Source organism: Rhinoderma darwinii, chromosome 4 (genome assembly GCF_050947455.1).
Source record: "Rhinoderma darwinii isolate aRhiDar2 chromosome 4, aRhiDar2.hap1, whole genome shotgun sequence".
In the NCBI taxonomy this organism is placed as follows: Eukaryota; Metazoa; Chordata; class Amphibia; order Anura; family Rhinodermatidae; genus Rhinoderma; species Rhinoderma darwinii.
The window spans coordinates 264742962-264770349 of record NC_134690.1 but is presented as its reverse complement, the minus strand read 5'-3'; the positions used below and the strand labels follow the sequence as shown (position 1 = coordinate 264770349).

General features: G+C 42.8%; 1 protein-coding gene across 1 annotated transcript in view; it reads right to left on the bottom strand.

The window, feature by feature from the left end:
* Positions 1-27388, bottom strand: part of SYTL3 (synaptotagmin like 3) — an 88151-nt gene that overhangs the window by 27564 nt on the left and 33199 nt on the right. Inside the window, exons 4-8 of the mRNA XM_075862441.1 lie at positions 26003-26054; positions 23890-23956; positions 12627-12699; positions 11367-11491; positions 9999-10136 (exon numbers count right to left, since the gene is read on the bottom strand). Of these exons, the coding sequence (XP_075718556.1) occupies positions 9999-10136; positions 11367-11491; positions 12627-12699; positions 23890-23956; positions 26003-26054 (455 nt within the window). The remainder of the gene's footprint in view (positions 1-9998; positions 10137-11366; positions 11492-12626; positions 12700-23889; positions 23957-26002; positions 26055-27388) is intronic.

Here is a 27388-nt window from a genome sequence, read left to right as displayed (position 1 = left end):
GCATGCGCAAAACGCCATGTTTTTGCGCGCGCAAATAGCACGCGCTCGTGTGAATCCGGCCTTAGGGTAGGAACACACTAGGCATGAACACTGCGGATTTTATGCAACACATTTTATTGTGGAAAATCCGCAGCGTATCACAGTCGCAGCAGAGTGGATGAGATATGAACAAATCTCATCCACACTCTGCAAAAAAAATTGACCTGCAGTGTGGCTTTTGGCTTTTTAAGCCGCAGCGTGTCAAAGTATTCTGTGGAATCGCCGCTCCTCTGTTGTGGAAATGCTGCGGTTCTGCCGCAAAAATCACACATGAGAAAAAATAAAAAGGCACTTTTTTAAATTTATAAAAAAGTTTAGACTTGCCCCGGCCGTAGTCCTGGTGACGCGATCCTCTAGTCTTAGCGCAGCTCAGCCTTCTGTCATGACGTTTCATCCCATGTGACTGCTGCAGCGGTCACATGGTCTACAGCGTCATCCCAGGAGGCGGGGCTACGTTCAGAAGAGAGAGATGCGTCACCAGGACTACGGCCGGGGGAAGTCTAAACTTTTTTTTCCCTGCAGGATTCCCGCAGCGGACACGCCTCACGAAACCTGCACCACTACTTGGTGCGGTTTTGCTTGCAGAATTCCCTGCGGCTACCGGGGCGGATAAGCTGTGTAGTTTTACTCAGCATATCCGCCTAGTGTGTCCCTTATGATGTCGCTCCTGGAGCTGCTGCCGGTCTCTAAATAGGCAGTTGGTCCAGTAGAATTTGGAATTATTTTTTTTTGTGAACCAGCTTAAAAAAATACAAAACTTTTGTGTTAGGGCCTGTTCACATCACTGTTCGCTTCCGCTCCGGGGTTCCATCTGAGGTTTCCGTCGGGTGAACCCCGCAACGGAAAGTGAAAGTGACAGCACAGCTTCCGTCACAATTAGCGCAGTCGACTGCACTATTGATTCCGTCCGAAAACCAGCCGGAATGGTGACGAACGGAAACCATTAGCGATGTTTCCGTCACCATTGAGATCAATGGTGACTGAAACGGAAGCTGTGCTATCACTTTCACTTTCCGTTGCGGTGTTCACCCGACAGAAACCTCAGATGGAACCCCGGAGCGGAAGCGAACGGTGATGTGAACAGGCCCTAACACAAAAGTTTTGTATTTTTTTAAGCTGGTTCACAAAAAAAAATAATTCCAAATTCTACTGGACCAACTGCCTATTTAGAGACCGGCAGCAGCTCCAGGAGCTGCGCTAAGAATAGAAGATCGCGTCACCAGGACTACGGCCGGGGTAAGTATAAACTTTTTTATCAATTTAAAAAAGTGCCTTTTTTTTTTCTCTTTTGTGATTTTTGCGGCAGAACCGCAACATTTCCGCACCAGACGAGTGGCGATTCTGCAGCATAAATTGACATGCTGCGGCCTAAAAAGCCACACTGCAGGTCAATTTTTTTTGCAGCGTGTGGATGAGATTTGTTCAAATCTCATCCACTCGGCTGTGACTGTGATACGCTGCGGATTTTCCACAATAAAATGTGTTGCATAAAATCCGCAGTGTTCATGCCTAGTGTGTTCCTACCCTAAGGCCGGATTTACACAAGCGTGTGATTTTTGCGTGCGCAAAAAACGTGGCGTTTTGCGCATGCAAAAGGTCCATAACAGCTCCGTGTGTCAGCAGCGTATGATGCGTGGCTGCGTGATTTTCGCGCAGCCGCCATCATTATGACACTCTGTTTGTATGTTTGTTGCACGTGGTGCTTTTCTGTTTTCATTCATAGTTTATACTGCTGGGAAGTGCTGGGCGTGACTTTCACGCACCCATTGACTTCAGTGGGTGCGTGATGCGCGAACAATGCACAAATATTGGACATGTCGTGAGTTTTACGCAGTGGACACACGGACACACGCTGCGTGAAAATCACTGACAGTCTGCACGGCCCCATAGACTAACATAGGTCCGTGCGAGGCGCGTGAAAATCACACACGTTGCACGGACGTATTACACGTTCGTCTGAATAAGCCCTAACAATAAGGCCCAGTTCACAGAGTTTTTGGGCCTTGATATTGACTCGGACACTGCGTCAGAATCAGCACCAAAAAACTTCCAAAACCGCCTCCCATTGATTTAATCTGAAATCAATGGGAGCCAGTCGCGGAAAAAAGAAAAAGCAGCACGTCCTTTCTTGCCGCGGTTCCGCCTCTGACCTCCCATCGAAATCAATGGGAGGCAGAAAATGCATTTTTCGCTGCGTTTTTTGTCTGCTGTCCTCAATCGCCGAGGGCAAAAAACGCAGCAAAAAACGCGGCAAGATAGTGTGGGCAGGTCAAAATCTGCCTCAAAATTCTTTAAGGAATTTTGAGGCAGATTTTTTTGGCCTGCAAAAATACTCTGTGTGAACAGGGCCATACATAAACAGCACTTTCAGACACTTTACTCACTGTGTCAGAAGAGCTGCTCCCTCTCCAGTCCTCGTCAGGCGATGTCTTCGGTCCAGATGTCGTCCTTCACCTCCAGGCTCCAGAAAATTGCGGGGATCGAAGAACTCCTGCCGTCGCGCAAGAACTGGACTCCTCCCCCTCTCCTTACGCAGCTACGCTCTGGAGGAGGAGAAGAAGGAGGAGGCGGAGGCGGAGTCGGACGAGGAGGCGCTGGACGAGGAGGCCGAGGAGGAGGACGAGGAGGCGGAGGAGGAGGACGAGGAGTCGGAGGCGGGCCAGCAGGTAATTAGACTGTGCGCCGCTGTTCTTCCCAGTTGATTGGTCGCTGTACTTTTGGTGCGTGCGCACCGCATCCCTCTCGGCGGCGGGCACGAGCGGGTTGCTTTCCAGCCTTCCCCAGGTCGTTCGCGCGTGAGCGCGCGTTTGCGGTAACGAGCGCGCCGGCGCGCGCTTGCGGTCGTTCGCGCGCGCGGTCGCGCGCGGTGTTTCGCGGCAGTGTTAGATGAGAGGGGGGCCCGCAGCTCACAGCGGTGTTTGATGAGAGGGGGGCCCGCAGCTCACGACATTGCTTTGGTGAAAAGAACAGGCCCCATTGCAGGGGCCTGTTTTTTTCTAACAAAGGCAAGTCGCGGCAGTTGCCGGGCCCCCCTTTCAATTAAGTTTGGCCGGGCCCCCTACAGTAGTACCCCTAATACCCCCCTGATGGCGGCCCTGTGTACACACACAATACACGCCTACTTGGACTTAACTTTAAACATGCCCAGTTGTACTTAAAGAGGCTCTGTCACCAGATTTTGCAGCCCCTATCTGCTATTGCAGCAGATAGGCGCTGCAATGTAGATTACAGTAACGTTTTTATTTTTAAAAAACGAGCATTTTTGGCCAAGTTATGAACATTTTTGTAGTTATGCAAATGAGGCTTGCAAAAGTCCAAGTGGGTGTGTTTAAAAGTAAAAGTCCAAGTGGGCGTGTATTAGGTGCGTACATCGGGGCGTTTTTAATACTTTTACTAGCTGGGCGCTCTGATGAGAAGTATCATCCACTTCTCTTCAGAACGCCCAGCTTCTGGCAGTGCAGACACAGCATGTTCTCGAGAGATCACGCTGTGACGTCACTCACAGGTCCTGCATCGTGTCAGACGAGCGAGGACACCGGCACCAGAGGCTTCAGTTGATTCTGCAGCAGCATCGGCGTTAGCAGGTAAGTCGATGTAGCTACTTACCTGCAAACGCTGATGCTGCTGCAGAATCATCTGTAGCCTCTGGTGCCGGTGTCCTCGCTCGTCTGACACGATGCAGGACCTGTGAGTGACGACACAGCGTGATCTCTCGAGAACACGCTGTGTCTGCACTGCCAGAGGCTGGGCGTTCTGAAGAGAAGTGGATGATACTTCTCATCAGAGCGCCCAGCTAGTAAAAGTATTAAAAACGCCCCGATGTACGCACATAATACACGCCCACTTGGACTTTTACTTTTAAACACACCCACTTGGACTTTTGCAAGCCTCATTTGCATAACTACAAAAATGGTCATAACTTGGCCAAAAATGCTCGTTTTTTAAAAATAAAAACGTTACTGTAATCTACATTGCAGCGCCGATCTGCTGCAATAGCAGATAGGGGCTGCAAAATCTGGTGACAGAGCCTCTTTAAGAAAGGCTATTTTGCATAAATATAAAAATGCTCATAACTTGGCCAAAAATGCTTCTTCCTGGGAACCAGCAACCGGGATGGTGAAATGTGCGATTTAATTTTGGAATTGTTGCAGTATATTTTGACTCACAATTTCTTTGTGTTTAAGGACCATTTTTATCTACAGACCAGAGGCACTGCCATGGGGGCGGCCTGCATGCCATCCTATGCAAACCTGTTTCTCGGACTTTGGGAAAGGCAGGTTTTCCTTGGGGATAGCGCTCGGGCCGCTGAACATGTGCAGTGCTGGCTTCGGTATATTAAGGATGTCCTTTTCATCTGGCAGGGGTCCGAGTGTGGTCTGGCAGAATTCATGCAGCAGTTGAATTCCAATTCTTCTAATATCAAGTTGACCTACAAGTCACGCAAACATCAAATAGACTTTTTAGATATTCAAATTTCTGCTGATCATGATGGATTTCTTCAGACAGATATCTTTCGTAAATCCACATCAGTTAATTCACTGCTGCATGCCACATCATTTCACACTCGTTCCACTGTCAAAGCCATCCCGGTTGGACAGTTTCTTAGGACGAAGCGGATCTGCTCCACTGACACACTTTTTGAACGACAATCTGACGAACTTAAAACTAGATTTTCAGATAGAGGATATAGCGCACGTGTTATTAAAGCGGGGTACAATAGGGCCAGAAGAACGTCTCGCTGTAACTTATTGCGGACTAAAATCCATTTAACCAAGGATAATAATGTCCGCTTTATCACAACTTATAATAATCAGTGGGACAAAATCAGGTCCATTCTTGGGCAACACTGGCCAATTTTGAGATCAGAACCAGCTTTAGCACAGTGTTTGCCTATGAGACCCATGATGACAGCTAAGAGGAGCAAAAACCTTAAAGATTTTTTGACTAAGAGCCATTATGTACCCAAACATGTGAATCCCTTTAGCTCGAGGGAACCAAGAGTGGGATGTTATCCATGTGGTGACTGCATTGCCTGTCCTAATATCAGCAGAGCAAGTGACTTCGCAACCACAGATGGAACACGAACCTTTAAGATTAGAGATTATATCTCATGTAGAACTACTCACGTAGTGTATTACGCACTCTGCGGTTGCCCTAAGATTTATGTAGGCTTGACCTCGAGACAGCTGAGGATACGCACTAGGGAGCATGTGCGGGACATCATTGGAGCAAGCACCATCAGTGATCCCAAACAGCTTAAAACACTGCCGAAACATTTTAAGCAGTATCATGGTTGCAATCCAAAATCTCTCCAAATCCGCGGAATCGACCATATACACTGTGGCATCAGAGGAGGTAATTTGAGGAAGGTCTTGGCCCAAAAAGAATGTATGTGGATCGTTAAATTAGGATCCATGACACCCGGAGGTCTTAATGAACAACTTAATTTTGCACCATTTCTCTAAAGTCCCTACCCCCAACATGTTTTTATTTGTATTTTAATTTTGTGTCTTTCTATTATGGTACATAGGTGTTTGATGCATTATCTTTTGATATCTTCCTCGTGACAAGAATTCGAACCGCTGAACCGGATCTTCTATGGAAGATACACAGAGATATTCAGTTGGAATGTGCCCATCTACTAATGGCCCACAATCATGTCCTCTCTTTGTACATTATTAATTGTTTAATTATATATTTCTTGTTTTTATTCTATATTTTTGTAACTATTTATAAATACACTTGTATGATCATGGTATTCTTTGATAAAAGTATTGATCTGTTTATTATATTCTTGTGGCCCGTCAATTTAAGCACTCCCTCTTTTTCCTACTTTGATATCTTTATTGGGAGATCTATTCTTCCTCGTATCCAATTCTGCAAGTTTATACTGCGGTATTGGTCATAAAATCATTATTTTTTCACATTTTTTCTTCTTTCACTTTCTATGAGCTGTCACTTTAGTTCATTTAATTCTTTTACACAAATATATACTTTTGTACTTCACAGATCTATATAGCAATATTTATTTTTCTTTGTGTCTGTATATTTGAGCTATATAGTAACATTCCTAGAAAAATTCTTTTAAACTGATTTTAAAATATGAGGATAATGATAGGTGTCGGCATATGCCGCGGGCCATTGCCTGTGTTTTTGCATCTCTACTTACCTGTATCGCTCATGTCTGTTCCTTGTCCAATGAGGAGCGCACGTTTTCTGTGTGTTTGCCGGCGTGTGCCTGGCCTCGTTCCCGCCCCCTGTAGCGCACTGCGCATGCCTGGGATCCCTGTACGCGTCGGGGATCCTGGATGTGCGCTACGGCGCTGGGGGCTGGAAGTGGGGCCTGCCACACTTCCGGTTTCGGCAGAGTGCGTGCGCCGCAAAAACTCCTGGCATCAACAAACATTCATGTCAGCTGCTGCTTATCCTATTTAAAGCAGCAGCTCAATAGACACTACAAGCCCCTTGAGAAAGCTCATTGCGAAACGCGCATTGGGGTCCTGTGCACGGCTGTGAGACTTTCCTACTAACCACCAAATGGGTAAGATTTGTTATTAATGGAGGGAAAGGGTGGCTGCAATTGTTTTTTGAAACGACTCATACACTAGCACTCTATCATATCCTTACTACTAGTAACTACTACTGACATTGTGTCATGGCATGATATTTAGTGCTTTCTATTTTCATTTAACCACCCGTACCTCATAGCTATGTATATCTGAATTTGATATCTCTTCCCACATGCTATAAGTAGTCTGTTCATAACGTGTTTTCCCTGGAATTGTAACAGTGTCCTCATGTCCATTTTGTACCTTTTTAACATTTTTTGTACGTATGTTATTATGTGTCATTAAAGTAATATTTTAATATATGGCTTCTAAGCTCCTTTTCTTTCTCCAGTCTATAAATGTATATAACAGGAGTGCCTTATTGTTATTTGGGGAGTATGCTTTACTTGACTGCATCTAGCCCCCCCCCCCCCCATTCTTCGAATTTGCAGTAGGAGTTAAACTGTATGTATAATACGAGATAGGGGTTTGAAAATCTGGTGACAGAACCTCTTTAACCTTGGTGGGGTTGCAATTGTATGAAAAGACTATTCACAGTGAAGAAGGGGAGTGAGATAAGAGTTTGATACTTTTGGTGGGAGAGAACAAGGCAAAGGATGGTATTATACTCCTGTCTGAGAATTTGCAGGTGTTATGTCTGATGTAAGCATCTAATGAAAAATTATAATATTTCATTTGAAATGTATTGTATGTCTGTGATTGGTTCAATATGAAATATTCTCATTGTATGCTATTGGCTGAATCAGAGTTATTGTCATAATGTAAATGATTGGTTAACCTCAAGCCTACACCCTTTTTGAAAGATATTATTGTATTTGTTTGATCAATAAACGTCATAGGAGTATTTTGAGCATACAAGCAGCGTCTGCATGTCTTACTTCTCTCCGATATATCAATATAATCTATGATTTTGATCTGGATAAATTCCCTGGGGGTATCGGTTGACATACCCATTACAAATTTCAGTTTAATATATTTTTGGGCCATGATTCCGTCAACAGTTTTCCCTATAATTTATGCAACTTTTCTGGTGTGAATTATAATAAATTTGTTGGGCCGCCTTTTCGGTGAAACCATGCCCCTTTTGTAACTTTTCTATGCCAGAAAACAGCAGTACAAAGGTTGATAAATTCCCTTCTATGTTTGGGAGCAATGCAAAAAAGCAGATCTCCAGAATGTAGGCATTATCAATCTTTAAGGCTGCTTTTAGGTTATGAGGTTCTATTACAATTACATTTAAATAATCACCCATTAACTGTATTTACTTTAGGGTTATATCAAGTAAACCAGAGTAAATAATGATAATAAAAAAAGTTTTTTTTATTAATAAGTTTAAATTCTCAGCTACTACAAGTCAACATATCTACAGTAATTAGTATTAATTTTAGGAATCTAAATGTCCTTTGCTTTAAGGTTGCAATGCCTACCAGCCAAGCTTTGGTCAGCTTTGCTCTGTCAGCCAGAGTACTGAGACGCAGAGTCAGTAAGGGCTCTGACTCTGTGTCCAATCCTGAGTTAAGGCGCGGTATTTAAGCCTGGTTCTACCCTAAGGGTCCTTTTACACCGGCCCATTTTGGCCGCAACAACTAGCGCTGATCAACGAGACAGCTCGTTGATCGGCGCATGTTTGCTCTTTTCACAAGGAGCTATTATCAGTAATGTATGGGGACGAGCGCTCATTACTACGATCTCTCGTCCACATACATTTCTATCATGATGGCAGCATGTCTCCCTTGTTACACAGGGAGACGTGCTGCCGACGACGATAATATTTCATGCTGCAGAAACGATACAGTCAGCCGATGAACAAGCGTTTGTATAGCGTTTACACAGGGCAATGATCGGGAACAAGCATTCTGTGAACACTAGTTTGCCCGATAATTGTCCTGTGTCTTTGTTTGTGATTGTTTATACAGTGCTGGCTTAAACTTTGCTTGCTGACATGGCTATATCTGCACTGTTCTGGATTTGACCTCGACTCGGACTACTGATTATACCTCTGCTTGCTGATTTGGCTATCTTAGTTTTATCCTGGTGATTGGACCCCGCCTGGTTTAGTTAACTCTCTCCCTGCTTGTCCTGGGTTTTTTGGTCTGGTCATTGCCTTCAAGCCACACCTGTACTCTGACTCCACACTCTACAGATGCAACCTGGGTCCCTAGCAGTCAAGTCTATCCTGCCTCGCTGTGGGCTCTGGTGAATACCTAGGGATAGCCTAAGACTCTGCTAACCAGAGTGGTGTAGGAGTATAGGTAGGTTGTTTGCCTGTTGGTTTTTGTTCCTATCAGTAACTTAACTGAAATTAGGGAATTACCTAAATAGCAATTCCATAGCATAAAGGTTGCTAGCTTTAAAAAAAGAAATGCACCCAGCCCATATTAAAATTGTGGGGTTTTTTTTCTGTTTCACAGGGTAGAGTCCTTAGAGCCTGTCTCTTTCCAGATACAGAATTAGGCAGCTCTCCCTTCCACTAACAAAGCAGGAAGTCGCAGAACGATTTGAAGCACCAGCGAGCAGCTGAATTACATCTATCAAGTAAGTAGCTCGTAAAAAACTTGTCTTATTACAACTCTTAAACTGGGTCATAGAATTATATTTAGTTAGCAGATCCCATTGATTTGGAAGGGAACAGCCAACAAATACATTTTTGGGGTGTCTGCCTCCTAACAGCTTGTTTCCATTCATAAGTGTTTGACAACTGCATATCACCGCACTCTACTGAAATAACATGTGCATGCCAAATGTGGAGGTAAAACTGGGGAGTCATAAAACAAGCCCCAAGCTGACCATACACATAAGGTAGCTGACTCCTCATAAAGCTTGGCTTAGCCAAGCGTGCATGTTTATTTCAATGGAGAAGGGAATACATGCTGCTACTGCCAGACACCTCTAGCAGCAGGTTATCACCCATACACAACAAACGATAGGCCAAGTTGAAATCCAACTTTCCCGTTCCCCCCACATCTGCCTCGGGAGGCCCCCATACATATTAGATTATCTTCGAACTCCCAACATTAATCTAATGCGTATTAGCAGTTTCAGTAATGATAAACATTTCTGCGCTCTTGTGGATTGCTGCACATTATGAAAAAATGGAATATTGGATTTTATTTGCAGTTTACAAACTCTTTAATGTAAGTGATAATAATGAGTAGTAAATGTGAAATCAGAAATGATAAATTAGCTCTACATGGAAAATTATGAATATCTACTATACATACTATAATTCCATATTTGCAATATATGATATTACAATATAGGTAACAAATCTAGTAACTCAACTATGTAATGAATGTGTATCAAATTAATATTGTTAAATGTGACCCTTTAGATTGCTTTATAATTAATAACATAGCACATATTAGTTATTTACATATATATTATAAATACCCGTTTCAAACTCCCAAAGAACATCATCTTGTTTGGATCATCACACTCCTTTGTCTCTTGACTTGTATAATTTCGGACTTCATTTACTTCCTCTCTGGCTTTGTGAATAAGATGGTGTAGACTGCTGGACTTTTCTAGCTTTAATAAAACATATTTAATATAAATAAAGCTAATATAAATAAGATGTTAAGGTTAAGAAATCTTGAAGTAATCTGGCTATGGCATTTGTCTTTAAAGAGTTATTTTAATCTTATAAAGTGAAAGCATATCACTAGGATATGCCATCTCTTTATAATCAGTGGGGGTCCGACCTTTGGGAATGAAGTGGCCGCAGCGCTAGTTTAGCGCTGTGTCCACTTCTAAGTATTGACTGCACAAAGGCGCTCTCGACTGTGCAGAGAACTGTAACCGGTATCATTTACCTTAAATGCCGGAGTGCCACTGTACAGGGAAAAACAGTAAAGGAGACGCAGCACTAAATCAGTGCTGCAGCTCCTTCATTCTTAGGATTGGTGGGCGTCCCAGGAGTCAGACCCCCATTGATCATAAAGTGATCACATATCCTGGCAAAATGCCATCACTTTATAAGATGGGAATACCCCTTTAAAGTGAACTTTCCAAATTGCACTCTGCTGTGGGCAGCATGTTAAAGAGCGGGATGAACAGACAGATTAAAATAGAGTTTTGTGGGAAAATCATCATATCTTGGAATTAATTGATTAAAATCCGTGCTACTCCGGGTTTAGGAGTCCAGTAGGCGGTCCTACACAGTGATTGATAGGTACCCCTGTATGCACACTCAGGGTATGTTCACACGATGAGAGGCATTTACGTGTGAAAAGACAGACTGCTTACAGCTGCCTCGTTTCACACGTAAATGCTCCTCCTCGTAATTTACGAGGCGTCTGAGACGCTCGTAAATCTTGAGCTGTGCTTCATTGAGTTCAATGAAGAACAGCTCAAATTACGTGGCAAAGAAGTGCCCTGCACTTCTTTGCCGAGGCAGTCCATTTACGCGTCGTCGTTTGACAGCTGTCAAACGATGACGCGTAAATTACAGGTCGTCTGCACAGTACGTCGGCAAACCCATTCAAATGAATGGGCAGATGTTTGCCGATGTATTGCAGCCCTATTTTCAGACGTAAAACGAGGCATAATACGCCTCGTTTACGTCTGAAAATAGGTCGTGTGAACCCAGCCTCATACAGGGAAGGTTGTCAAACATTAAATGAGATTGTCTACTGGATTACTAAACCTAGAGTGAGCAAGGATTTACATAAATAAAATACAGTACAATGTGCTAACATACAATTTGCTCAATGCCTTCCACTCGATAGCCTGCTTGCCAATATGCCCTTTAACTCATACCTCACTCGCTATATTGATGGCAGTGTCTGAATGACTTCTCCTTTCTTTTCTTCTTTCTGCAGTCTTCCCATAATCTGTACTTAGGTAAAATTTATCAGTCATATCATTCTGTGACTTGGAAATTTCTAATGGAAAAAGAGAGATTAGATAATTATTGATTCACTTTAGCGGACAATGATATTCAATACACAGTGATAGTAAACAGGGCGGCTTTTTTAAATCCATAGGTGTCTTTGTATATGAAATATAAACTGCAATTGTTTTTATATTAGTCACATTTTCAGGTGTATTCCTAATCGATTGTTTTGATGTTTTCAGTGACAAATCAAGCGAACTAGCAAATTGACAGACAACAACATTCAGGAAAATGCCATGGCTGCTTATCAACTCGCATGCCCTTAGAACTCAACCAGTAGGCCTATATTAAAATGTGGCATTCAGTAGCATGGACAATCCAGCTGGATGAAACCTACAAGAAGCTGGGGATGGGGATTTATAAAATTTGGTCAAATGTATTATTATTACCAATCATGTCATTTTCACAACTACCGTAGATCATCAATTTTCCAGTGATTGCTTTAATCTACACTTTACAGTAGGAGAATGGCTGTGGCATGCGCTTTCCATGCTTCATCACTTACACTACAGTATTTATGGATCATTGGTCATGATTTAAAGACTATGTAAATCTCTGAAAGGCATTTTTTTAAAATAAAAAGGTCAACCAGTGGGATTAGTGCAACTTTATAATTAGTTTTTATTACAAATTATTTTTACTTTTTAAGATACAGCTGCTCTGTATTCTCTATACAGAGCAGCTGTATCATTTGCTAAGACCTGAATATGTCAGTCCCACGAGAGTCAGTGGGTCCTGTGTGTCTCTGGCATGCAGGATCCACCTGTAATCTATCACATCTAAATTCATAACTTAGATGTGATAGATTACAGGCAGATCCTGCGTGTCTGACCTGCTTCCACTGAACCCGTCAGTCTCGCGGGCCTGACGGGAACAGGATTTAGCGCACGATACAGCTGCTTTGTATAGAGAATACAGAGCAGCTGTATCTCAAAAAGTATTTTTTTATTTTTATAAAAACGAATTATTAAGTTGCACTAATCACACTGATTGAACTTTTTATTAGAAAAAATCCCTTTCAAAGGTTTACATAGCCTTTAAAGCACAGTCTTTGGAACCGTTTAGACACGGACTATATTCAATTAGATACTTGGAATTTTTGAATGATGTAGACGCATACTTACTTTTTACTTGGGTGGTGAGGGAAAGGAAGATATTTTCAACAGATTTATTAAAACCTTTTGATTTAGTGAGCTCCTGCAAAACAGAATTAAATTCAGACACTAACAAAGTAATCTCCAAATTTTAGTTAAGTGTTTTAGGGATTTTAACAAATATGTGTTTTGAACTGAAACTGTTGGCAACATGCTCAAATGCTTTAATAACTGTCATTATGAGTCATATTAAAATAACTAAGTGAAAAGTCACAGTACAGTGAGACAAATTCTAAATATATACATACATACTGTATATCTGGCCATATACACCATTCAGCCATAACATTAAAACCACCTGCCTATTATTGTATATGTCGCACTCATGCTGCCAAAAAAGCTCTAGCTAATTGAGGCATGGACTCCACAAGACCTCTGACGGTGTCCTGTGGTATCTGGCACCAAAATATTAGCAGCAAATCCTGCAACTCCTGTAAGTTGTGAGGTGGGGACCAACAAGGATCGGACTTGTTTTTACAGTACATCCTACAGATGCTCGATTGGATTGAAATCGGGGGAATTTGGAGGCCATGACAACACCTTGAATTCCAAATCTTGAGAAAGTGCTTCATAGGGACAGTTGAAAAAAGACATTACAGTGCGGATTTAGTAGAAAGTGTCCCCTCCATATATTACACTTATCTTATATAACCTTGGATTTGTTTTTCAGCTGCGGCCTTGTTGCCCCACCGGGTTGGTTTCCATCTGGGGGGGGGGGTGCATTTTTAGGTTTACACATAGAAGAAAAATCTGTTTTTTGTGGCGTTTGCTTGCAGTGAAAATACTGACCAGAGAGGTAAGTTTATTGGTTTGAACGCGTTTTGGGACCAGACCGATCCATTCTTCAGGGGATAAAGGACATCTTTGCATATATAAAAACATGCAATTTTTTAAACACAAAAAAAAGTGTCAAAATGCGGGCAGGAGGAAGGGGCGGGGTTGACGGAGTTACAGAAAGTGAGGGGGATATTTGATAAACATCACTAGATACATGATGAATAAGTATACATATTGAGAGGATGTAATGAAATAAAAACAATGCATAGGGTTGCTATACATAACAAAATACACAGTTTTCTAAATCAAAAATAGTACAATTGATGTCATATACAGAGAATATTATGATATAAGGAGTAGACAACATTATAATGCATATAAAAGATATATTATTATGCATATAAAACATAGCGGTTGAAAATGCTGGATTAGGGCGGAATGCTTGGTATTGTGTAGATTAAAGCACAGTGATCATTGTTTTATCAGAGTAATTTAACCCCTACCCGACATCCGCCATATATATACGGCGCTGTCGGACAGGGCTTCCCATAAAGCGCAGTGCTATTACGTTGCGGTGATAGTGCAGGCTCAGTAGCTGAGCCCGCATTATAACCGCCGGGTGCCAGCTGTATTTTACAACTGGCACCCTGATGTAACGTTCAGGACAGCGACTAGCATATGAACCAGCCGATTAACCCCCTCAGATGCTGCGTTCAATAGAGATTGCAGAATGTGAGGGGTATTTAGCCACCGGCACTCCAGAAAAGTGATTGCTGGGTTGCCGTTGGCTGCAATGGCAACCGGAGGCCTAATACTGGCCTCCTGGTCTGCCAGCAACGGAAGTCTCCTATGCCCCGCTCGGAGGCGGGCCTAAAAGGCTTCTGGTACCATCGGCAAGATGGCGCAGGCTCAGCTTCCGGCTCAGAAACTGAGGCGGCGTTATCAGCAGTAGGTGTCCACTGCATGTTACAGCGAACACCCTGCTGTAACGCCAGGAACTGGAGATAGCTCAGATTCCTGCCATTAACCCCTTAGATGCAGCGATCACTGCATCTTAGTGGTTTGTAGCAAATCAGCAGCCCTGCCATGCGATGGCAAGGCTGCAGACTGCTACTATGGCAACAGGAGGCCTAACAATGGCCTCCTGTCTGCCATTACAGAAGCCGATTAGGCCCCGACCGGAGGCGGAGCCTGATCGGGCTTCCTGTCAGTCAACAACTGACAGTTCTAATACATTGCACTACATAGGTAGTGCAATGTATTAAAACATCAATCTAAACAGTTGGACCTTCAAGTCCCCTAGTGGGACAAAAAAAAGTGTACAAATAAAAGTTGTAATAAATAAAATAAAATAAAAGTTTTGAATAATAAAATAAAACACAATCGCCCTTTTTCCCTTATCAAGTCATTTATTATTGAAAAAAAGAATAAAACCATACATATTTAGTATCGCCGTGTCCGAAACGACCTGAACTATAAAAATGTAATGGTATTTGTCCCGCGCAGTGAACGCCGTAAAAAAAAAAACAACTAAAAGATACTGCTAGAATTGCTGTTTTTTTGGTCACTTTGTCTTCCAAGAATTCAAATGAAAAGTGATCAAAAAGTTGCATGTATCCAAAAATGGTACCTATAAAATCTATAGCTCGTCATGCAAAAAACTATTTGGGAGAGAGTCTATTATTTAGTCCTTTTCCACCCAGGGTTGTCTCTCCAACCAATCCTAGGCTCTAGAGCTTTTTAGGCTTTTGGGGACACAGACGCACAAAATGGCCTCCAAGGCAACAATACAGAGAGAGTCCCGAAGTGCGTCTGCGCTGTTTCTCCTAGATAGACAACTTAAGATGGTCCATTTCAATAGTGTCCTCTGATTGGACAGGTGGTGAGCTTGGCATGGGTTGCTGGAATGTAGGAGCCGGCCTGGGCAATCTCCTGACCCGGTGAATCTCTTGAGACTGTTCCTGGATCCTCATGTCAATCCGGTTGGCTAGAAGAATGAGGTCATCTAGGGTAGGGGGCAGATCTCGAGCAGCAAGCTCGCCTTTGATATCGGAGGAAAGACCTTCCCAGAATATAGCCACTAAGGCTTCGTTGTGCCAGATCAGCTCTTCCGCCAGGGTACGGAACTGAATGGCGTACTTGCCCACGGAGGTGTCTCTTTGGTGAAGGGTCAACACGGATGCAGTCTCTGAAGAGACCCACCCAGGCTCTTCAAACACAGTGCGGAAAGATCCCAGATGGGGTTCGCCCATGCCAAAGCCTTGTCAGTAAGGAGAGAAATTATGAATGCGATCCTTCCGCCATCGGAAGGAAATGCACCGGCATGTAGACTGAAGTGGATATGACACTGGTTCAGAAATCCCCTGAAGGTCCCGCTGCGTCTCCGTCGTAATGGGGAGGCAGTGGCATAGAGAACCAGCGCTCACAAGTCCATGGCTGCGGTCAGAGCCGGACTAGGAATTAAAATTAGTACACAGGCCCACCGCAGCCGACAGATGGGCTGGAGTATATGGGACCACCTTTCAGCTATACAACACATGGGGAGATTTATTAAAACAGGTGTAAATGAAAGAGGAATAGTCCTGATAGCTCCAACTCCAACGAATCCACTGCACTGCCACGAGAATAATGAACATGCTCATTATTCTAGAGGATTCTTTTTTTTTGCAGTGCGGAAAAAAATTCAAACAGACTTCTTTCCTCTGCATGTGAATGGGGTATAAAATAGCCCATTCACTTGTAATGGATGCAGAATGTTAGTGGATTTGAAAGTGATTTAGGTGTGGAATCAGGGACTTAGTCCTAGTCAAATCTTGATTGCGTGATCATGGCCTAATACTGACGTATAAAGATTGCAAATCATACCATTATACAATGCTAAAATATTACCATACTGTAACTAAATAGTATGGTTTAGATTTTATTTTCAGCCATATACACACACACACACACACACACACACACACACACAACGCACAGATGCAACCCAGAAGCTGGACACATGCTGCATTTGTGCCACTCACACCTAGGACACATGCGCACACACACCACTAACACCTAGGACACATGCGCACGCACACCACTCACATCTAGGACACATGCGCACGCACACCACTCACACCTGGGACAGATGTGTGCGGATGTGTCTTTAGGTGTGCGTGCGCACAACTCTTACACCTAGAATACATCCACCACTCACGCCTAGGATATATGCCACACATGCACCACTCACACCTAGGATATATCCTCCACTCTCGCCACTAACACCTAAGACATATGCCGCTCTTTGTCAACCAACACGAAGGACACATTTTGAACATGCACTACTCGCTCTCAGCACAGATGCTGCACACACCACTCACATACTAGACACATACCACTCACACACTAGACACGTGCCAGACACTAGACACATACTGCACAAACTACTTACACTGGACACATACCACACACACAAATGCTAAACACATACCTCACATAGAACTTAAACACTAGACCTATACCACACATACCACTCGCACTGAAAGCAACACGCACACAAATACCACTAATACATTAGAAAACGACACAAAACTCACACAAATGCATATTTGTGCTCAGGGGGCAGTAGAAAGAGCAAGCCCATCACTGATTGGCTGATGCTCAGCCAACCAGGGTTAGGTTTGATTTGTACATGCAGACTGGGAAGGTACTGATTCTCCTTTTCCTCTGCGGCGCCATAGTCGTGCGCTAATGAGCGAGGCATCAGTGCAGAAAACAAGTCTAGAGCTGATTAGCTGTGGCTCGGCCAAAAAGCACTATACTTCATTTCTGCAGTGCTCCTTCCCATCATTGCAGAGTACCCAGAAATAAATCTCAGAAAGATGTGGTTTCAAACACCAGAAGGCAGCAGTTATTGTAATGTTGGTGCTTGTTTTCACCACTGTCTGCATGGCCGATTTTAGCTTTTCTGCTGCCTGAGGCGAAAATTGAAATGGCGCCCCCCAGATTTTGATTGACATCCCCCTGGCTGTTCTACATCACTAGCAGCCTCCTCCAACTCTTGCGGATGCGCCGTTGCCTTGTACTGGCATGCGTGGTGCAGCCAGCAGAGTACACCTCGCTGCATGGTGTGTGCCCAACTAGTACAAGGCAATGGCGCATCCGAGACAGTTGGACAGTTGGTTGGTAGTGATGTATAACAGCCAGGGGTATGTCAATCAAGCATGGAAAGGTGAGTTTGGAGGCAAGACTCTGACTCTTCAGGATAACGGCAACGCCCCATGACCCTTTAATGAGTAATTAGCACTGTAGATAGTGCCCCACATATAGCACCCCCTGTATATAGTGCCCCACATATAGCAGCCCCTGTAGATAGTGTCCCACCTATAGCCTCCCCTGTATATAGTGCCCAACATATAGCCCCCCTGTAGATAGTGTCCCATGTATAGCCTCCCCTGTAGATAGTGCCCCACATATAGCCCCCCGGGAAATTGGTGTCCCACATATAGCATCCCCTGTACATAGTGTCCCACCTATAGCCTCCCCTGTATATAGTGCCCAACATATAGCCCCCCCTGTAGATAGTGTCCCACATATAGCCCCCCATGTAGATAGTGACCCACATATAGCCTCCCCTATGGAATGTGTCCCACATATAGCTCCCCCTGTATATAGTGCCCCACATATAGCCCCCGCTTAGTGTCCCACATATAGCCTCCCCTGTAGACTGTGCCCCACATATAGCCTCCCCTATAGTTTTTGCCCCACATATAGCTCCCCCTGTACATAGTGAGCCACATATAGCTCTCCCTGAGGCCCCATGCCCACTTCAGTTTTTCCCTTCAGGGTGCTAGCCGTTTTTCTGACGGCTAGCACCCTGACCCATTCATTTCAATGGGGCCATGCAAACTTTAGTTTTTTTGACGGTCCGTTGCTCCGTTCCGATCCAAAGTAGAGCATGTCCTACTTTGGTCTGGGATTCCATGACCGTGAGGCCCATGCAAGTCAATGGGGCCGTCAAAAAAACTGAAGGCACACGGAAGGCATCCGTGTGCCGTCCGTGTGTGACGGAGCCGCTGCCTAGCAACCGCCAGGCGGGCAGTAAAACATAACAGAAATATTACACTAATCGGCAGCCACTTGTCTCTATCAATCACTGATAGAGAAAAGAGGCTGCTGATTAAAAATAAAATAAAAATAAGTTCATACTTACCCGGTCGTTGTCTTGGTGACGAGTCCCTCTTCTTCCTCCAGTCCGACGTTCCAGAATGACGCGGCAGCCTGTGATTGGCTGCAGAGGCCGCTGCAGCCTGTGATTGGCTGCAGAGGCCGCTGCAGCCTGTGATTGGCTGCAGCGGCGACATGGATGAAACGTCATCGCTGGAGGCCGGACAGGAGGAAAGTAAGTATGACATTTATTTTTATTTTTTTATTACATTAAAATTTTATTTTCCGAGCGCCAAGCATGGTACTGCCCAGGGTGCTAAAAGAGTTACCGCCGATCAGTGCAGCCCATTAACTCTTTCAGCACCCTGGACAGTACCATGCTCGGCGCACGGAAACGGAAACACGGAGTGCACACGGCCGATAAAACGGACAAACGGATCCGTCAAAAACGGCCGTGAAAACCGTGTCGGAAGTGTGCACGAGGCCTTAGTGTCCCACATATAGCCTCCACTGTAGACTCTGCCCCACACAAAGCCTCCCCTGTAGTGTCCCACATATAGCTCCCCCCACTGTACATAATGCTACTGACATTTTTAACTGGAAAAAAACTTTAAAAACTCACCTTGGGTCTGCTGCGGCAGAACGACGGTGCTGATTGGCAGGGCAGAATGACTTGCCCCGCCAATCAACGCCTTTCAACAACGGAAGTTTTGCGATGACGTCATCGTGCTGCTACCAGCATTGAAAGGTGCTGATTGGCGGGGCAAGTCACTTTGCCCTGCCAATCAGTGTCATTGTAAGGCAGGTACAATTAGTGCAGGAAGGGGTGGCGGCTGGTTTCAGTGGCATCACTGCCCCCTGAGCGGCACAGCGGGCTGCTGGCATTAATGGTTTGGTCGGCCAGAAGGCAGCCCACTGTTCACCGGCCCATCTGGCATTTGCCAGAACTGCCAGATGGCCAGTGCGGCCCTGGCTGCGGCCGTCGAGGGGTGAGTAGTCCCGAAGGTCCGCGGCCGTGGATGATACACATGGTAGCTGGTGGATGGTAAGGCCGCACAAGCACAACATATGCCTTCGTATTACGCAAATATGTAAGCCACCAGAAAGAATGAGGGATTAATCCACCTAGGTGACCTGCCAATACTGAATCATGCATCTCTTGAAGTTCATGTATTCTAAGTGGAAGTGGAACAGAAAATGTCCTAACTGGAGGTGACTTAGGGGCAAGATATTGAGAGTTTTTATTTTCAGCATATTTTATCTCTTTCGGATAAAATTGGAGCAACCTCCATGACTTAGGATCATTCAGGCACATAACTTCAAGACAAGGCATCAGCCTTAAACCTTAAAATTTTTACTGCCGGGTCTAATTGTAACAACTAAATCTAATTAAAAAAACAGTGCCCGTCTAGCCTGTCAAGGGTTCAGACACTTGGTGGATTCTTGGTACAAGAGATTTTTATGATCCGTGATAACCACCAGCTGATGTTTCACCCCTTGCACAAAATGTTTACATCCTCAAAAACCCATAATATGGCTAACAATTCCTGGTTAACGATAACATAGTTATTCTTAGCTTAGAAGTAGGTTGGTTATAGTCAACGGACCCAGAGACAAGACAGCTCCAACACCAACCTCAGAGACATCGACTTCAACAATAAAAGGTTTCTGTGGATCTGGTTGAACCATGACTGGGGTTATTACAAAGCATCTTGGTTGCTAAATAAAGAGGGGTCCATAGCTCAGCAACGAGGGGACGCACAAGTACAAAACAAACATCACCGGATTCTTAGACACAGCGGCTATTAGGTGAGGCTACTAACTCACTTTGTAGGACCTAGTGACAGGTCCTCTTTAATAATTTATGGGGTAAGAATCTCCAGTGGGACAAACTGGGCACAACTTATTCTGCACTGAAATGGCATATCTGGGGAAAAATTGAAATTTTTACTCTGCCCAATCCACAGTGCATTTATTTATGGAAAACACCTGTGGGGTAAAAATGCTCACTACACCCCTTAATAAATGCCTTGAGGGGTGTAGTTTGCCTAAATGGGGTCACTTCTCAGGGGTTTCTTTTATTGTTTAACATCAGAGCATCTACAATTGTGAACCAATACTTTGTAAGTTGCCAAATTAGGCCTCAAATTCGCATGGTACTCTTTCACTCCTGAGCCCTGTCGTATGTCTAGGCAAAAGAGTAGGGCCACATGTAGGGTGTTTCTAAAACCAGGAAACACAGCATAATAATTAAAGAGCTGTCTTTTCATGGTGGCACAAATTGGACACTAAAATGGAATATCTATGGAAAAATTGCCGTTTTCAGTTTGCAACATCCACTGCACACTAATTTCTGGATAGCACCAATAGGTTTAACATGCTCACTACAACCTTAGGTGAATGCCTTGAGGGGTTAAGTTTCCAAAATGAGGTCACTTCTGCTGGGGTTTCCACTGATTTGGTCTGACAGGGGCTTTGCGAATGCGACATGGTACCCAGAAACCAATCTAGCAAAATCTGTACTCCAAAAGCCAAATAGCGCTCCTCCCTTTCTGAGCCCAAACAACAGTTTATCATCACATATGGAGTATTGACGTACTCGGAAGATATTGCTTTAGAAATCTTGTGAAAATGAAAAATTGTTAGCTTAAACGACATCTTATTGGAAAAAAATGTAATTTCTAATTTTCACGGCCTCATTCTACTAACAAATTCAGCAAAACCCTGTGGGATCAAAATGCTCACTATACCCCTATATGAATTGCTTGTGGAGCGTAGTTTCCCAAATGGAGTCACTTCTTTGGGGTTTCCACTGTACTTGTACCTCAGGGGCTTTGCTAATGCAACATGGCGCCTGAAAACCAATCCAGCAAAAGCTGCGCTGCAAAAGACAAATGGTGTTCCTACCCTTCTAAACCCTGTCCTGTGCTCAAACAGCAGTTTATGATGACATATGGGGTATTTCTGAATTCACTGCCCAATTCTAATAAACTCTATAAAACACTTGTGGGCTCAAAATGCTCACTACACACCTAGATTAATTCCTTTAGGGGTATAGTTTCCCAAATGCAGTCACTTTTGGGGAGTTTTCACTGTGCTGGTCCCTTAGGGGTTTTGCAAATGCGAAATAGTGGCAAGAAACCAATGCAGCAAAATCAGCGCTCCAAAAGCCAAATGGCGCTCCTTCCCTTCTAAACCCTACTGTGTAGCCAAATAGCAGTTTATGACCAAATATGGGTTATTTCCGTACTCTGAAGAAATTGCTTTACAAATGTTGGGGGGCTTATTCTCCTTTATTCCTTGTGGAAATGAATTTAAAAAAAATTGACATCTTATTGGAAAAAATAAAATGTTTTATTTTCACGGCTAAATTTGAATACAGTCTATGAAACACCTGTGGGGTCAAAATGCTCACTATACCCCTAAATTAATTACTTGTGGGGTGTAGTTTCCAAAATTGGGTATTTTTTGGGGTGTTTCCCTTGTTTTGACACCACAAGCCCTCTTCAAACTTGACATGGTGCCTAAAATATAATCTAATAAAAAGAATGCCCCAAAATCCACTAGGTGCTCCTTTGCTTCTGAGGCCGGTGCTTCAGTCCTGTAGCACACTAGGGCCATATGTGGGATATTTCTAAAAACTGCAGAATCTGGGCAATAAATATAGAGTTGTGTTTCTCTGGTAAAATCTTTTGTGTTATAGAAAAAAAATGAACTAAAATGGAATTTCTACAAAATAAATAAAATGTGTAAATTTAACCTCCACTTTGCTTTAATTCCTGTGAACCCCCCTTAAGTGTTAAGAAACTTTCTAAATGCTGTTTTTAATACTTTGAGGGCTGCAATTTTTTAAATGGGGTGATTTATGCGGGTTTCTAATGTATTGTCCCTTCAAAGCCACTTCAGATCTAAACTGGTCCCTAAAAACTAGGGTTTTTAAATTTTCTTGAAAATGTGAAACATTTATGCTGAACTTATAAGCCTTGTAGTGTCCTAGAAAAATAAAAGGATATTCAAAAATGATGCCAACATAAAGTAGACATATGTGAAATGTTAATTAGTAACTCTTTTGTGTGGAATAAATATCTGTCTTATAAACAGATACATACAAATATAGAAAAATTATAATTTTTTCTTATTTTCTTAAAATTTAGTTTTTTTTCACAAATAAGCAATGAATGTAAAGACCAAATTTTGCCTCTGACAGAGTCCAATGTGTCATGAGAAAATAATCTCAGAATCGCTTGGATAGGTAAAAGTATTCCAAAGTCATTACCACATAAATTATATGTACGATTTGAAAAATGAGGCTCTGTCGGGAAGGTCAAAAGTGGCTGCAGTAGGAAGGGCTTAAAGGACCAGTGTCACGAAAAAAAAATCTTTTAGATCAATTTGATTTTAGTGTTTTATTAAACATTTTTTTATTTATTTGTGTGTTTGTGTTTTACTTTTTTTTATTTTTTCACTTTTTCTTCCCTATGGGGGCTGCCATTTTTTTTCCATCTCTGTATGTGTCGATTAACGACACATACAGACATGGAATACGGCACATACAGTCCCATAGTGAATGCGAACGGGGCCCGTTCCATCCACTATGCTGTACGCCGCCTGTGTGGGAACGGCGCATGCGCCGCTCCCACACAGTCCAAGTTGAACTGTGCGACGTCCGGCGCCATTTTCCTGTGGACCGGAAGTCGCGGCCGGACAGTAAGATTACTACTTCCGGTCGCGGCTTCCGGACTTGTGCACTTGGAGCGGCGGTAGCAGACAGAGCGGACGGACCGGAGGGAGTGGCGGCGGCAGGAGCAGGTAAGTGATTTCTATGTATGTTCGTGTTTTAGTGTGTGTTTACTACTGTATGTTAACCTACTACACTGTGTGTTAGCTCAAAAAATGGCGACACACAGTGTAGGAGGTTTGACCGTTCAATCCCCTCGTTTCTCCCGGCACTAGCCAGGATAAAGGAGGGGGGATTCTGAGAGCTCACTAGAGCGAGTGAGTTTTCTCAAATTTTGCAGCATAAAGCAATGTGGTTGCTTTACCACATGCAATGCTGCAATTTTGGGAATTGCTCCATCTAGTGACCAGCGCTGGGAAATATTATAAATTAGAATCTAATTTATAGTATTTCCTGACTCGTGAAAAAAATTAAAAAAATTAGAACAATGTTTAATCACCTATACACTAATTGTTTAACTAAAAAAAAAAAAAAAAATTTTTTCTAGCGACACTTTCCCTTTAAGATTTGTTGCTGTTTAAATAACTCAACATTTCTCACTTATAAAATAAGTTCAATTTTGTACATTACCACTGAGTTGTACACTGGAGTAACTTCAGAGAATGGAGGTGGAGTAGGTGGAACAACAGATATCTTACTAAAACATAAAAGTTGAAAAATACAATGCAACAATTTAACATGAAGTTTTAAACATTTTAATAAAAAATACACAATGATAATTATTTAGCGTAGGAGTAGAAATCTACAATTAAACTACATTTAATACATTTAAAGTATTTAACAGTCACAGAGGTAGGGTTTTCTGCTGCGAGTGCTATCTGCTGCTAGGGAAGCTCCTGAAGTCCATATAAGGACAGTGATGTCAGGAGCTTCCACAGCGCCGGAGCCCCCAGGTCAGAGCGCTAGATGTTTTTCCCCAGGACGTCCTTATACGGACAGTTACTTCAGGAGTTTTCCCAGGGCCAGTCCCCGGGCGACTATCCCACTCTATGACATACAGTGGGATACATTTGAGCCTTTCGTCTGAGGTATATGTTAGGAGTCGTAAACCTCCAACGGAAGGCTAAAATATGTTGTGAATGGGGCCTACGGTACAAATTCTCCAGCAAATACAGGGAGTTTTTAAAGGCAGTACTCCATGGGAAAATAATGCAAAATAGATATTTTTCAAAGGAAAGAAAACTGTCTCTCCAGTGCCAGGAAGTGTATAAATATAGCCAGACTTACATGGAGTTTTCCCCTCCTTCCACCCCATCTCCCTCAAAAAAAAAACAAAAAAACAAGGCTTGGATAAAAAAAATGCCAAAACCCAGGAATTCATGAGTTCTGTATAGAATGATAGGGTGCGTAGCTCTGTAGTTAGCACTAGGGTCCTGAGTCCTGATAAAACCATAATCTTGTACAAATAAAACAGCTCAAAAGTAAAATGGAGAGTGCTTCATAGTGGAATAGGGAAAAAACAACAACAGAAGAAGGTTGTTGGAGCGTGAGTTCTGCTCACCTTTTAAGACCCCTGTACATGCTACATATTTTGTTGCAGAAATCCACACACAGCAGAAACAAGTCCATTCAGACGAATGGAACAAATTTTCAGACGCAGAAATTTCTGCAACAAAAAACAATAATGTTACTTCGGATTTCAGCCCTTTTACATTGAAAAGCGTGAAATCCGGAGTAAACATCCAGGACAGAATCAGTGTTTAGAACACGTACCTACAGAGGCTTGTAATATGTAAGCAGCTGCCTTCTCAATCCTCCAGACACTGGAAACTGTGTTCATTGGATCAATATAGCAAATACCAGAGGAACATTTTTTTTTTGGGTGGGGGGGCTTCGCTGATATCGATTTTCACATAACACGGAAGATGCGTATTATCGTTTTAATTCATTTACTTTTAGTGCATAGGTGTACAATAAGAAACCAGTCCGTTCTGCAAGGTAAGTAACACCATATCATATGGTGTTTTATTTGCAGTGAAGATGAGACCGGTTCAGTCCCGAAACCCATTGATTACTGTACACCTATGTAGTAAAAATAAATAAACTGTTTATAAGCACCTCCAGTGTGATGCGGAATAGATTTTACCAGCATCTCCAGAGTCCCCAATTTTCCAGTATTTGCTACATAATCTGCATGGGGCATCTATGTTGTTTGCTTTTCCTACACTAGAAAAATGTCCTTACTATTTGTGTATGCTCCTTTACACTCGCGGAGTTTTTCAGCATACAAAGGTTGATGAGAGATTTAGGCCTCCTGCACACAGGAAGGAAATTCTGTAGAATTTCCGTCCAGAATTTTCACATGGAAATTCTGCAGTGTATTACAGTAGCAGCAAAGTGGAACAAATCTCATCCACACACTGCAGAAAGAACGCAGAAAACACATGTGGAAATTGACCAGCGGTGTGGATTCTCAATCGGCAGCATGTTAAACTCCGGATAGCAATTCTGCAGCATTTCTGGTCAGTGTGCAGGAGGCCTAAGTAATTGATAAGTATGTGGATTTTGTGATGTAGAAGTCCAAGCATTGCTTAACTTCTCCATCAACTTATGCAGTCCTTAAAGCTAAACTTCAATAGCTAAAGACAGAAGTCAGTGGAGGTTATTCTAAACTATATATTCTTTTCTTATTTATTGAAGCATTAGTTTTCACAGATGTTTTTTAAAAAAGGTTATTACTCACCTCATCTTTTGATAGGACTTAATGAGTTTTGCACCCGTTGTTTCATGCTTCCCTGCAAGACACATGATACTACATCATATTTTTTAGTTATTTGAAATAATAGTATACTATACTATATTGGAAATTCCTCCTTTGATCAAAATTTACAGTTAAAGAGTAACTTTTACAAATAATTTATTATGTTTACATCAATTTCAACATATTACTTGTTGCGTTCTTCATTCATATACATAACTGCTTTCAATACCCAACTCCGTTCTACGTGCGCAACTGTCATCTGAGCCAGGGGTGGGATCTTCCAGATTCTACTAAACCAGATGGTACCATTTTTTTTGTAAAACAGAAGCTCCCAGCATATCCTCATCATTGTTCAGGCCCTACTGTCATTTCACGCCATACAAATGTAAATGGCATGGGCTAACCTGACTGCAATTGATCTGTGTACTGAGCTGTACTTGTGCTAGTGCTGTATATCTAAACTGAGCTTGGTGCTGTATTTATGTAATGAGCTTGGTTCTGGTGCTATATTTATGTCATAAGCTTGGTTCTGTTACTGTATTTATGTACTGATCTTGGTTCTGGTGTTGTATTTATGTACTGAGCTTGTTTCTTGTGTTGTATTTATGTAATTAGCTTGGTCATGGTGCTGTATTTATGTACTGATCTTTGTTCTGGTGCTGTATTTATGTACTGATCTTGGTTCTGGTGCTGTATTTATGTAATGAGCTTGGTTCTGGTGTTATATTTATGTTATAAGCTTGGTTCTGTTGCTGTATTTATGTACTGATCTTGGTTCCGGTGCTGTATATATGTACTGAACTTTGTTCTGGTGCTGTATTTATGTACTGAGCTTGGGTCTGGTGCTATATTTATGTACTGATACATATAGAGGGGAGAAAAAAGGAGAGGAAGTGGCGCTCCTCTAAGGTGATATTGTTTCGTGGATGGCATATACACCTAAAAAAATATAATTTACTCACCTAGTGCAGTTGTGCTGTAGTAGGCACAACACTACTGCATTGCATCCGTGAGTATATGTAGTATTGATGCTGGCCGGTTGCTACCCACTGCGATCCCTTGGAGGATAAGTGCTTGGTTCAGGGATGAAGATGTGGTTAGGAGAATAGGAGAAAAATGCATGCAGTGTTCTGGTCACAGCGCCAGGCTGGTAAGTATTGCTTAGATGTATTTTTGCATGCATTTTTCTCCTATTCTCCAAACCATATTTATATACTGAGCATGATTCTGGTGCTGTATTTATGTACTGAGCTTTGTTCTGGTGTTGTATTTATGTACTGTGCTTGGTCCTGGTACTTTATTTATGTACTGAGCTTGGTTCTAGTGCTGTGTTTTTGTTATGAGCTTGGTTCTGGCACTGTTTCTATG